We start from the raw sequence: 13,826 nt of genomic DNA on the forward strand, positions 1-13,826 counted from the left end.
TTTATAAATCACTATTTTAAAATATAATTTCTAATTTTGAAGTGAGTTGACTGAAAAATTCCAAAAGAATTCTAAATCTTCTGAGGCATAAAAAGTAGGAAATTTTGATCGATATTCCATTGAGCAATCACGCGTCTCTAATGGAATGTTTTCTTAAAATAAAAGAAGAAATATTAGCATTTAAATTATTGACTAATAAACGCTTTTTAAATCATATAACACCACTTAACTACATTAGTATAACATTTCTACAACTACAAAACGAGTTATTCTTAAAATTTAAATGGAAACCACATCGATGCAAAATATACCGATATTCTCAAGTAAGTCCTTGAAGAAGGTTAAAAATTAAAATTTAAGTACATGTACTCAAATAATTCTTGTCTGAGATTTATGAATAAATACATCATAAGTTCTCAAAAAATCTCCATTGCTATTAGCGTTGTGCGTTGCAATTCATGTTTTCAAAGATTGAGAGTGGTGGCGCTCTCGTTGCAGTTGGCCATCACATGGTTCGATATCACAGTGTTGACGATGGTGAGGCCTCTTTTTGTCTCCAGGCTGATTTCGGCACCTGATTCGGTGCTTCTCCTTTTGAATCTCTTTGGAATTTTCGCCAATATAGCTTCACGTATCTAGTGAAAAACAAAATTCTGAATTAAAATAAAATAACGCAATATGTTACCAATTAAGCCTATTTTCTCCTAGTTTGTAATAGTTCAAACAAAGGATAAACTTTTCTAACTATATATGATAAAAATGAGAGAACACATTTTCAAATGCCACCGGGCTTAGTTAAATCATAAATAATAGGAAATAACTGTTTCTTAGAGTTTTAACTTAAAAGAAGACAAGCAACAAGTTATTTTCTTCACGATAAATGATTTTAAATAGCATTAAACTTGTATAAGTTTAACCAAGCTAGAAAATTATAGGTAAACAGCATCAGAAAAGTGTAAAACATACCAAAAAAAAGAATCCATTTATTAGGATTAATTGTTTTTTTCGGATAGAAGAAATTTATTCTTAATAATTATTTTTCTTTTGTTTATATGCTTTGATTCAATTTTGGTATTGTTTAATCTGGAGTATTAGTTTGACCTTATTATTCTTCCCCCGAAATTGTTTTCTAGATATATTATTCTAAATATACTTATTCATATAACGTAGGGGTCAATTTGATATGAGATTATGATAAGTGAAAATCAGCGCGAGTGGTTCTTCCAAAACTCTCTCATATAATCTCTAATAAGGGTATTATTCCCAAACCTCAGAAAAACTCGTGGATTTCGGGAAAAGGCATACAACGTTTTGCATGGCATCGGTGTAAAAATAGTTATGAAATATTATCCTTTATCGTGAATTTAGCAATTTTACAGAATCTAGTAAATTTAAATCATATGAAACTCTTTACATAACATTAACTGCATTATTTTTATTACCTCAGATTTTGTGTCTTACATTTCTTTTATTCTTTCACTTGTGCAAATTTATTTAATTTATTCAATTCACATATCAGTGGCAGAACTACGCCATTAGACTCACATCCTAAAGACGAGAAAAGGAAACATGAAGAAATAAGTAGCAAATTGTCATTTCAAATGCTAAGTAATTAACGTTTTGATGGGAGTAGGAAATAAGTATTTTCTGCCGAAGTAAGTCTTTTGTTACCTTTTAATTAGAAATCTGAGCAATAATTTTACATTCTCAAAACGTATACAAAATATCAAAATGGGAAAGAGGGACGAAAGCAAGTTTTCAGAAACATTTTTCAAGCACTCCCAGTGGAATCCCCTGAATTTGTTGAGTTTTAAAAATAAAAAATTGATTTTTGCATTGCAATTGCCGAAACAAATTGTAAAGTAACATTAAATTATAGCATTTTTGATACTGCCTTTTATTCAAGGGTTCTGTATTAAATATTATCATAAATTTTAACTATGATTTAAAATAATTTCTAATGGGTTTTAGAAGACAATATAGTTTATTCGACCAATAGATTTAAAGATGAAAATGATCATGTAAATCAATTTCCGTCTCAGCTAAATATTTTTTATTATCCTTTTGTCTGATATTTAAAGTTTTAATGGTTTTTATCTTTGGTGTATGATAAATCGAGTTTGTAATAATAATAATAACGTTAAAAAGTCGATGTTTTGAGAAACTATGATTTTTTTTTTATTATTTAATGTTCTTAATGTTTGAGTAGGTTTCTTTAAAACCATTAGAATTTTGTTTCTAAGTCTATTTGTTTAGAAAGTTGCATCGATTTTTTACATTGATATATATTTTAATGCTATTTTACATTTTTAGATGCTATTTTTTTAAATATAGAATATGATAGAATTTTCTTACGAAAAACTTCATAAATATAACTCATATTTTTTGTATAAATTTGGAATAATAATTTATCAATTCTTTGAATAATTTTTCAGTTTCTGAAGCAGAGAATAAGTAATCTATTCATTTAGAAATATTTTATACTTGCTTATTAGTGCTTCAAAATGTGAAAAAAAGTGAAAATTTCGTGTTGTTTATCAGTCAAATGCTAATATTTAAAGAATATATAGAAATAAAGCTTATTCAGGAACTAGGTAATATATTCCTTAAACTATCTGCAAAATTTTAAGCAAAATTATTTGATAAAATTCTAAATTAGACGATTTTTTTATATTTCATTTAGAAAAAAAGCCCATTTTCCAATTTTTAAAAAACTTTTGGTCCACATATTCAAAAATATAACAATTTTCGAGCGTTCAAACGTTTTTCAAAAAATTGATCCCGAACGTAGTCACATACCTTTAGAAACAAAGAAAAACAATAAATAAATAATAAAAAATAAAAAAAAAACAATAAATGTAAAAAGATAATATATTTTAGAACATACTTTTTTAAAACTATTAATCATGATCACCCAGTATCTAGAGACGCAGTTTGATCCTTTACATTATAGAAAGACGTCAAAGCATCCTTTTTGCAAGAATGCAAAAAGAGAAAGATTCATTTTTACATATAGTGATTCATACTAAAAAGATAACTTACATTACTTAAGAGAAAAGTTGTTAGCCATTTTCGTTGATTCATTTTTCTAATAAAACACTCAGAATATTATTTTTCCTTTTCATATGTTTATCATAAGTAAATGTAAAAAATCTCATACTTTGAAGACATTTGATATATAATCAGAATTTTCTATCTTTGAGTTCACTTTTTATTCATTTTTTTAAATTTAATGCACAAATATATTTCAGTTATAAATTTATCATTGAAATGGTACTTAATAAGATTAAAAATCTATTCGGCTAAAAATAATTAAACATTTTTGCCTTTTAAATTTTATGAAAATTTTTTCTCCTTTTCATTAAAAATATTATGTGTACATAAAAAGTAAGAGTGAAATAAGAATATTAGACAGAATGAATGATATAAGCGAATGTAAAATTTTTTGTCATGTATTCTGATCCATGACGGAAATGGTAAAATTTTCTTTCTTGACTCAGGAACAGGAAATAAAGTAAATAATTTATTTTTTTGTGATTCTTTCTTGCATAGATGGATGTAAAAAGTACTCAACTTGATTCGAACAAGAATTCTGGAAAGATGAAAAATTCATACCCAGTTATTCAAAGATAAAAAAAAATGTTCGATAAAAAAATATTTTTATCCCTAATATTTTTCTGCCTTCTGTAGGTTTCAGAATTTCCGTTTTATGTTTAAATTGTCCATCCATCACAGATGAAATCATGCAGATGACTTTTTTTCCGTATACATAAACCTTCCCATATTTTTTTGGGTTTAAATTTATATCATCAATTTAGATCATGTCAACATGTTGGGGTAAAACAAACAAAATCAATAGGAAAATGATTACACATTTGAATGAAAAGTTTGTTTATGAAAGAATCACAACAATTCAACTGATTTAGAAATAAATAGCTGTATAATAAATGTATTTATTATTCTGTAAATTTCATAGGTAAAGAATGAAAGATCCTGTCGACTGTAATAAGCATCCATTTTTCAAACAGGGAAAGGAATGCATTTATGCATATTATCTAACCTGTTAAAAGTTATTGTTCTTTTGCGTAGTGCTCTGACGGAATAATAAAATGCCACAAAAGAAAGTTACGCATTGGATTTCAGAATTAAATCTATGTGGCTCATTCGGGAAGTATATCACATCTTATAACTTTGAACGTGCAATTTTTGTTTAAATTTATTTCGTGTACCTCAGAAACGTCCTTAACAATTTGGATCAAATTTTATATTTATAGAAGGTTTTGCTTTTTTAAGTTTATCTATATAGGAGTCTTTCCTGAAAAAAAAGAAAGCGATTTTATTCACGCTTTTTTTATAATTAACTATTGGAATAAGTATATTTAACTTCGACTTCGAAGTGTAGCCAGTGCAGTAAAGAGGTGAAAACATTATGAATGACGTATGTCCTCGGTTCGAGACACGTTTTATGCTTAATTTTTTACTTATATTTACTATTTTTGCTTTTTAAGTTTATCTATATAGGTGTTTTTTCTGAAAAAACAACAACGCGAGTGTACACAAATATTTTTAAAACTAATTATTAAAGCCCTTTTCTATCTGCTCTCATGCTGACAATGCCCTTTAGAGCCATCTCGGACCCTATTTAACCATGGTCAAACTGAGTACAAGTTCAAGAATATAAGTAATGATAGATAAGCTATAAAAGGAATACTGTAATGTAGCAGAGTGTTTCAAATAACATGTTAAACTAAGTGCAATCATAATTTTTTTAAATTAAATAACCAGTTTATATGCAGGTAAGATTGAAAAATATTCATATGTAATCAGTATATGATTCATATCTAAATAGTTTTTCCTAAAAAAAAAAAAAAAAAAAGAAATCGATTTTACTAAAAAAAAAATTGTCGAACGAAGCTCGGTCTTCCGGACATGCATACTAATTAAAGCAGTTACAACAATAATCGAGTTTATCAATAAGTTTAGTAAAAATATTTTTTGAATAGTTTCAAAATTATCGTTAAAATTAATTTTTGTTGGAATAATTCCGTAAAAGAATCACGTTTAGCACGATTATTTTCATATTCTCTTGAAAAATATTAATTACGCCCACCCAGAATTGAAACTGCATGTATTTTTTCAATCCTTTATAAAGATATTTCTTTTGCGTATGAGAAACGAGAAATGTTTTTTTATGTTAATAATATGGAGTAAATAGAAATAAAAAAAATTGGTATTATTTGTTTTCAAATTTAAGGTATAAAAATAATTGTAAGGGACTAATAATGTAGTTATATGCCTTTTACAACTTTATTAAAAATTATATTGGAAACGTATTTAAATTAACAAAGATAGCAGAACACTCATTTTTATCTGCTTATCACCCGTTGAATGAATTGCATATTTTGCAGCACATCAGAGGATAGCTTTTATTTTTTTTATTTTAAAGGGACGTTGAATTCAGAAAAAGTATTTCGTTCTATCTTCTACTTAGGTTGGCGTTTTTAAAAGGATAATTTTTAGTAAAATTAATTAAATTACATTGCAGTTTTGGCTTATATTAATCTATTGGAATGAAAAAAAGAATATATAAGATATAAAAAGAAGAAATGAACTCAACTAACGTTTTTAAAATTCCGCCAAATTGTTATAGATTTGCTGTTTCAATTAGCAAAAAGCTAAGATATACTGCTAATTTGAAATATTGACCTTAATGTTATTTCAGAATCTAACTAACGAAAATTATTTCTATTAAAAGCTCCTGGCATGTATATTCCATAAATTCTTTTCTGAATGTCTATCTATTACAATCGTTCTCGTAATAAGTGTTTTGGAAAATTTCGAACGATTCCATAGGTGGGTCACCCAGCTCAAAGTGGGGATAGAATGTATGACGGGTTGAAATTTTCATATCTCCTTAAATCAATAGTTATTTAAGACAGAAAGCTTATAAAAACTAAACAAATAATGATAATTATTATTTTTTTTTAAATGATAATAATAATAATATTAAAATTTTTATATTAATATTACCACTATTTAATATTTTTTTACCTCTCATAATAATATAAATTTTTGATATCTGTCACTGTAGAATTTAAACGCGGAAAACCCTATTCGTAAACGGTTTATTTTCCTCGAGACTGAATAATTGGAGGTTTCAGATACTAAATTCCATGGAGAAACTGTCGTGTATACTTTATAATACACTTTATATGGAATATATATTTTATATAAGGAGTAGTGTACTTTAAATGGAGTCCCCTTTCATTTTTTTGTTTGCTGCCAGGGATTTGACATTTTATGGTTACATTTATGACTAGAACTTCCTTCTTAATTTTATAATAATAAATTCATTTTTATATTTTTGTGAACTTTAATTCAAATAAGTGTGTTTATTATTTTCATCGAACAGAATTGTAATGTGAAGACTAATGTTTTCGTTACAAATGAGTGAAAAATGTTTTAAAAGTTTAAAATGCATTTAAGTACTTTAAAGTACATTTAAGTACTTTCTGGTATATGAAGTATGCCAAAAAAAGAACTGTAAACAGTTGAAAAATGAAATCGGATATTTTGAGGAGTTTCAATATTTTAGACATCCATGAAGCTAAAAAATAAATTTTTTTTTGAAAATATGTTTGTTTGTGAATACTTTGAGTTAGAGGGATAAAATTTTTATATGGTCCTTACACCAAATTGATTGATTTCTATAAAATCCATGAATCAGATCTATTTTTCTTATGTAACCAAGAAGGAAAAGAGGGAAAGAAGAAAATAAAATTCCTATACACAAAGTCTGTCTGTCCAGCTATTCGAGAACAAGTGAAAAGGATAGCTAGAAAATAAGGAACTGCATAAATACAGATTGCTACCTAGATATAACATATAAAGTGTATATCATTAAAATTTTGAATCAAATGAGTCAAATGGTTGATAATCTGCTTGTCTGTGTATTCGTATGCATGTAAACAAGATAAATCAAATCGAAATAGATTTAGCAACTAAAATATAGATTTTAGCAAATTTTGGATTAAATTTGTCCAAGAATTGACTGTCTGTCGGTCTGCACTTTCGCATGCGTATAAACGTGATATCCCAAAAATTCAGTGATTTAAATAAATCAAATGTGGAATGATATCGTGTATTTTTTAAAAAAAATCGAGTTCTGCGTCAAGTTGTAATTTTAATCGATCGAAGAAACCCGCCCATAATGTATATTCAGTGTTTTTCTATACCACGGAGCACAAAATTCTCATATGTATGTTTCTGAAAATTAAAATCAGATCCCTCCAGACGTTCACGAAATTGCTTAAAATCTAAAATTTGATATGGGGTCGGGAAGAGGAAATAGCGCCTTTATTAGAGAAAATACGAGAAAGTTTGGGGAGACCATGGCTTCTGGTTTGCTTCGTAGTATGGGAATTGAGAATGTGAAAACAGTACGTATTTCTAAAAATATCTCTCAGTGTCGAAGAATTTGGAAGAATTGACCTCAGATTAACAATTTTTATGCATTAATCATATTTTAAATTACATTCCTCTAGCTTCTTACACTTATGAATAATCTCATTCGTACTAACACAGATATAATTAAAAATATAGTTTTTTTTCTGAGTCAGAGGAGTTAAAGGTATCGAAATTCATTAAAATCTTTAGAGCACAGAAATAGTGATAACATTTTCCGTATGTAAATCATATTACATTTCCTTTATGAGCCAAAAAAGAAAAAAAGTGATTCCTTTCCGAGAAATCCGAAATACCTTGAAGAAAGAAAACAATAAATTTAAAGAATTAATAATGGCTTCACTTAAAATTTATTATATATTCCGTTAACATAAAAGCACTTTCAATGTTTCTCTAAGAAATTATTAAGTAATTTATTTTAATTAAAACGACCTCTAAAATTTTTTTTTAGAATTTTTTATTTTGTAAAAGGAAAACATGATCGTGGCAACATAATCATTGACGCGTGAGAATCTTCAAGTAGCTTTTTAATAATGATGCTTGAATTTTGATCTCGACATCTTTGTAATTTCTTGTCTTTTCCTCCACTAATGGGGTGTTAAATGAAGTTCTTAGCAATTTTACTTGGGTGGTTAAGACTTTATGTATAGTTTTAATAGAACAGAGTAAGGTGCACTGTCATTAAAGTCTCGTTTTCCAAACTTATCGCGAAGTTTAAAAAAGTAAATCAATTTTGGAGTATTTAAGTGCAGTTTCGCTCGATTTCTTTTTCTAAAAATAGCACAGAATGACCTTGGAATGAGGTTTTATAAATATTTACTTTTTACTAGAATTATGAGCTAGAAATAAACTGTACGTAATACTACGATATTTTTTTAAAATTAAATGTTTTTTTCTTAGTAAGAAAAACCTTTATATAATAAGTATGAACACCTTTCCCAGAAAGAAATATACCTTTATATAATAAGTATATACATTGCGCTTAAAATTTTAATCATTGTTATTTTAATAAATCGTTCAAATATTTAATGCAGGTAGTCTCAAATTAAACAATCCGTTTCAAAGAGTATTATGGCAAAAATTATCTAATATAATTGTGGAGCTTTGCAGGAGGCGAAGGAACTTATTCCTCCAGAATAAGAGTAATTAGTTCCAAAAACCATACACAGATGGCATGCTTATACAAAATATATAACAGGAACTAATAATATATACTTTTAATTCGGATAAAATCTGCTCTTTGATGATTAGCATTATCTGCTACCACCTGCAATCATAAAATGGCTAATACAATGTTTGATTGCTGTGCACGAGTAGGAATGTTGTATATACTGTTTGGTTCCGAGTTCCAATAGATATCTTGTAGAATCATAATAGAGTTAGATTTTGAGCAACATCACGTTTAATATGATTTGCTTTCATTAAACGGCTCATGAATGTTTAAAGTCATACATGTTGTCAGACAAAACTCAATGTCTGTATAAATGATGAATGTCTCGGAGTCTACGGTAAACTGATATTTGTCATTATGGTATTTTTACTACAAGTGAGAGAATGACAATGAAAAAACACACCTGGTTTACTCTAAGCGATCCAGAATTCTAGAACTCCTGAAAGAGAACCACAATAGTTCTAGTAGAGGACATTTCAATGAGATAGAAGCATTAAACAAGGTTAGAGAACGATTCTACTGCGATCATGTGCGATGTACCGATGCCAAGAAATGATGTAAAAATTCTATGACTGCAAAACATAATGTCTGTATCAATAATCAGACAGATTGAGGCATTCACTCATCTACCGATTATTCTCCAGAACTACAGAAGCACGAAGCAATCGGGTGAACTTCTTTAGAAATGGTGTCCGGTAGACCCCTTATCAGACAGATTTTCTCGCCTGACCAATATACTCGAGATTCGGAAGGAACGTTTGGAAAAGTGTGCATCAGTTCATCTAAAAAGGACCATTCTAGAGAATGACAGAATGAAGATGCACTTCCGAAGATCAGCGGAAGAACTATATAAAGAAGGAGATCGAGTTTGATTGTCTATCCAATCCGACTCCGAGGATTCAAAGTTATAGCAATGTCGGAAAAATCCATATGCTATTATTAAGAAGTTGAAAAATGCTTGATTGGAAATTTTAAAATCGCCAACTACGAAGTTTAAAATTAGCTCCATTCTCCCAGACTAGCACAATTCTATGGAAGTGCGTCTTCAACTTTATTTTAAAATGATTGTACGGGGTGTGCAGTCTTAGAAGAGGGAAGCAGTTTTGCAGAGAGGTCTATTTGGTGAAATTTTTGGTGACTTTTTGATGAAAACCTGTTGCCATATGCTTATTTAGGAAATACAAGGTTTTGAGGCTTGGCGAAGCTTAGTCCTCGAGATATGGGACATTTCTAGAAAGTTCAACCTTTCTTTTCGCAAATCTATAAAAGAGCACAAGTTCGAACCTTCCTCAGATGACGAAGATAACTGAATCGTTACTCCGGGATATAAACTTAACATCACATCAATTCGAGGAAGCTGGATATATGCTGTAACTTCAGTATGCATCAGGATCCAATATAAAATGTATCTTGAATGCTATGCTACCTATGTCCGAATGTTACCAAGTGGACATCTCGCTCGACCTAAAAAGGCCGATTTGAACAATTATACGGATTTCTTGAAATATACGATTATTTGGCTGAACAAATTAATTAATCCATTTTGAATATCAGATTAATATCAGTTAATAAATAAATATAATTTATAATAAAAAGCAATCTTATTAACAGTACATATTGAAATATAGTGCATTATAAGGGTGTAGTAAAGAAAAGCTGACACTGAAATTAATGTAGTGGGAAAAATAGAAATGGGTATAAAAAGAATACAATGATGCAAACTAAATGATTGTATGGCATGACTAAAACGAAACTGAAGAAGTCGTGCTGTCATACATTTGGTGTGTTCTTGTTAAAGTAATTCAATCCAAAGTAAGACGACATAAACATTTAATATTTACATTTAATTTACATTTAAAACGTTTAAATATAACGATCATAGATTAACAGAGGTAGCGCTAATGCATATTTCAATACTTTTTAATACGAGCCAATAAACAAGGTAGAGTTGAGTTGTTACACAACTTCTAAGTTCAATAATAAAATGTTTTTCTGCTTCTTCGTTGCACCACAGTACTCATCCCCCCCCCTACGATCGTTATATTTAAACGTTTTAAATGTAAATTAAAGGTAAATATTAAAAATGTATGTCGTCTTACTTTGGATTGAATTACTTTAACAAGCACACACCAAATGTATGACAGCACGACTTCTTCAGTTTCGCTTTAGTCATGCCATATCTGGTGGAGGGAAGAGTCTGTGGTGAAAGCTTATAAGCCAGTTAACAGCTACGCTACATGAGCAATTGCTTTTGTATTGTGGTCGTGTTACTGGGCTGCGAACCACAAGACCCCGGGTTTTATCCTCGCTACAGTTGAAAAGATGTAAGCAGTTCAGTGATGCCTACGTAGATCATGAGAATCAGATTTTCGTCCCGCTTCTTACTTTCAGATTATTTAATGAGATGCAATTTTATTAAAAGAGTACCCTGAATTTCTTTATGAAAACTATTCGGAATATCTTATGAAATTGTTGAACGATGTTTTTTCATCTTGTTTAGAGTTTCTGAAGGAAATTATTGTATCGAAAAAGAATAAACAATGTACAGTAATAAAAAAATAGGTTAATTGTTTTTAAAGTTACGTTCCATATTTTTTGACTATTTTTCTTTTAAGTTCCTTTTTTCTGTTAAAAGGTCTGAATAAAATTTTATACTACTTATTAATGGAATAAATTTACGTGAAGATATAGCCATGATATGAAGAAAATAAGCCCCCCCCCAAAGGCAATTTTATGAATTTTTTCAAAAATTACAAAACGCATTTTTAAGAAGTTAATTTAAATATGAATTTTTGGAGAACGGAAGTAAAAGACCCAACTGATTCAAACTAACAAGAACAGTTAGAATTCTGAGAAAATGACTTCCATTTCTTATCACCTATGATTTTTATAAAGAAATCGGGTTTTACTTGTGTATTGAAGAAGAAGTAGACGATGGGGTTGTAAACTACGCTGGTCTTGGCAAAAATGGCTGGACAGACAGATGAAACTGGTCCCAGCAGGTGGTCATATCCTAGGGAGACCATGAGAGAGACGACGGCGTATGGTGTCCAGGCTGCGAGGGTGCATACCAGCATCATGGTGGCCATGATGGTGACTTTCTGCTCGGCTTTCGCTGTAGAGCTGCGACCGGTTGGCTTGGGGGACTGCGAAAAGTAAAAGAGAAAGAAAAAAAGAATTGAATCTCTTTCCAATTTAATATTAATAGAGAAATTTAAACTATTCTAGTCTGTTATAATATAATGATCCAATAATGTACAAGTATCTTTATCTCGATTAATAACAAAGGAGTATGTGGTTTTCGGTCCTCTATATATCACTTAGAGCTACAAATTTGACATAAATATTATTAAGAGAGTGAGAATATACAACCAGAAGATATTTTATTTATAATTCTACTTAATCAAATATTGAGAAATTTTCGCTCTTTTTCAAGATAATTTCCAAAAATAGAGCAAAAAAAAATTTTTGAACAATTTTTAAAAGTAAAAAGTAGTTTTTTTCGCTAATGCAAGTTTCATTCCCACGAAGCTATTACTGAACTTTGACAATTTTTTGAAATTTTTTTTTGCACTTTTTTCAACTTTACTCTTCATTGCTCCTATGAAATTCAAAGCATTTTTATTGCAGTCGTTTTATTTGCTTACACAATCGAGAAACTAAAGAACAAATCTCCTGTTTATTATCAGAACAGTTTAAATGACGAAAAAGAAAGTGAAATAACAATTCAACGAAAGTTAATGTGCAATTTGAAGAAAAATTCCCGCACCAAATGTTTTTTTTTTGTCAGAACTATCCAATCATAAGACTTAACACGATCAGAAATTCTCCAATATAAAACAAACAAATCCACTTCAAGATTTAAAAAATAGTATAGCTCTATGTCTATCATAATATAAAACTTAAAAGTTCATTGTAAACGTTATCATGAGAATGAAATTAAATCTGAGAATCTTAATATAGCTAAATATAACCAATACTCTAAACGCGACTATTATTAAATAATGCGATAAAATAATTAGCTCTGTAACAATGCAGTCATGAAAAAAGTCCCTATGTACCATAGTCCATATTTAAAAGAAATAAAACTATATAACTTTTTCCACTTTAATTAATAATCAAATTTCTTTTTTTTCTTGCGAGTTTTATAACTACATTCAGTGAGTTCTTTTAAAACTTGATTCTCATGCATTGACATATCATTTTAAATTTATCTGCTGCTTGGTTTGAACTAAGACCATGTAACAAGGGCGGCACCTGAATCAGCTCTATACTATATTTCAGTGCCGTTTTACGTAGATGAAAGACATTTAAATCATGTAGGATGTGATCGGTAATATTGATCAAGCCAACATATAGGTGGGTCTTAGAAGGAACAAGAACTTCAACTCACGATAATCTCTAATTCTTATATCTGAACATAGGACATCGTGGTCGTTTACAAAATCTGATTAGAGGTCTCATTTCTTTATAGGTATTTTGAAAGAGCATTTTTGTTTCTAACAAATAAGTATTCTCAATTTGAAACTAAAATTTTTGCAATATTTTATGTAAGATAATAATCAAAACGTAAGCTAAATTCCACTCTGATTTTTACTTAAGAATCATTCAAAAGCAGAAAAATGGTTACATTGTTTTATGAAAATCTCTTTTATGCATTGATTTTTCCCTAATTATCAGGCATAGTTAATAAATAATAAATAACGGGGAATTTGCAGTGCTACAAGGATTGCAAAGGCAACTTTCCAACCAGAGTGATGAAAATTGATGTCACTCTTTTTTAAAGCAAATTTAAATGTCAAAATCTCCCATTAAAGTACTCAGATTACACCCAAAAAATTTCAAAACCGTCCACTCTAGAGTCTACAAGATTCTTCTTTCGTTCTTTTTCGATCACAAAAAACCGGTCCTCATCGAATTATTGGAGCATGTATTAATGGCCAATGCTCAGTGGTATCATGAAAGGTTAATGAGGTACATATGGGAATCGAATTGAAACGTCATGGTTTTAAAACTTCTTGATTTTACAATGACTAAAGATTACAAGCAGCCGAGGTTTAAAAAAAAGCAGAAATTCAGAAGAGAATTCTCAGTAACCCCACACCATAGTTCGTATCTGTCCCAATGTGACTTCTACTTTTTATTATAATGTGATATGTATAGTCAACGTGATTAATCAGAATGAATAACC

The 13,826-nt window shown here is 29.2% G+C and overlaps 1 protein-coding gene across 1 annotated transcript in view; it reads right to left on the bottom strand.

Moving 5' to 3' along the window:
• Positions 1–289: 289 nt before the first annotated feature.
• Positions 290–13,826, bottom strand: part of LOC129984497 (rhodopsin-like) — a 198,238-nt gene continuing 184,701 nt past the window's right edge. The window contains exons 3-4 of the mRNA XM_056094389.1: positions 11,545–11,781; positions 290–635 (exon numbers count right to left, since the gene is read on the bottom strand). Coding sequence (XP_055950364.1) covers positions 465–635; positions 11,545–11,781 — 408 coding nt within the window. The 3' untranslated portion in view covers positions 290–464. The remainder of the gene's footprint in view (positions 636–11,544; positions 11,782–13,826) is intronic.

This window comes from Argiope bruennichi, chromosome 9, assembly GCF_947563725.1.
Source record: "Argiope bruennichi chromosome 9, qqArgBrue1.1, whole genome shotgun sequence".
Classification (NCBI taxonomy): domain Eukaryota; kingdom Metazoa; phylum Arthropoda; class Arachnida; order Araneae; family Araneidae; genus Argiope; species Argiope bruennichi.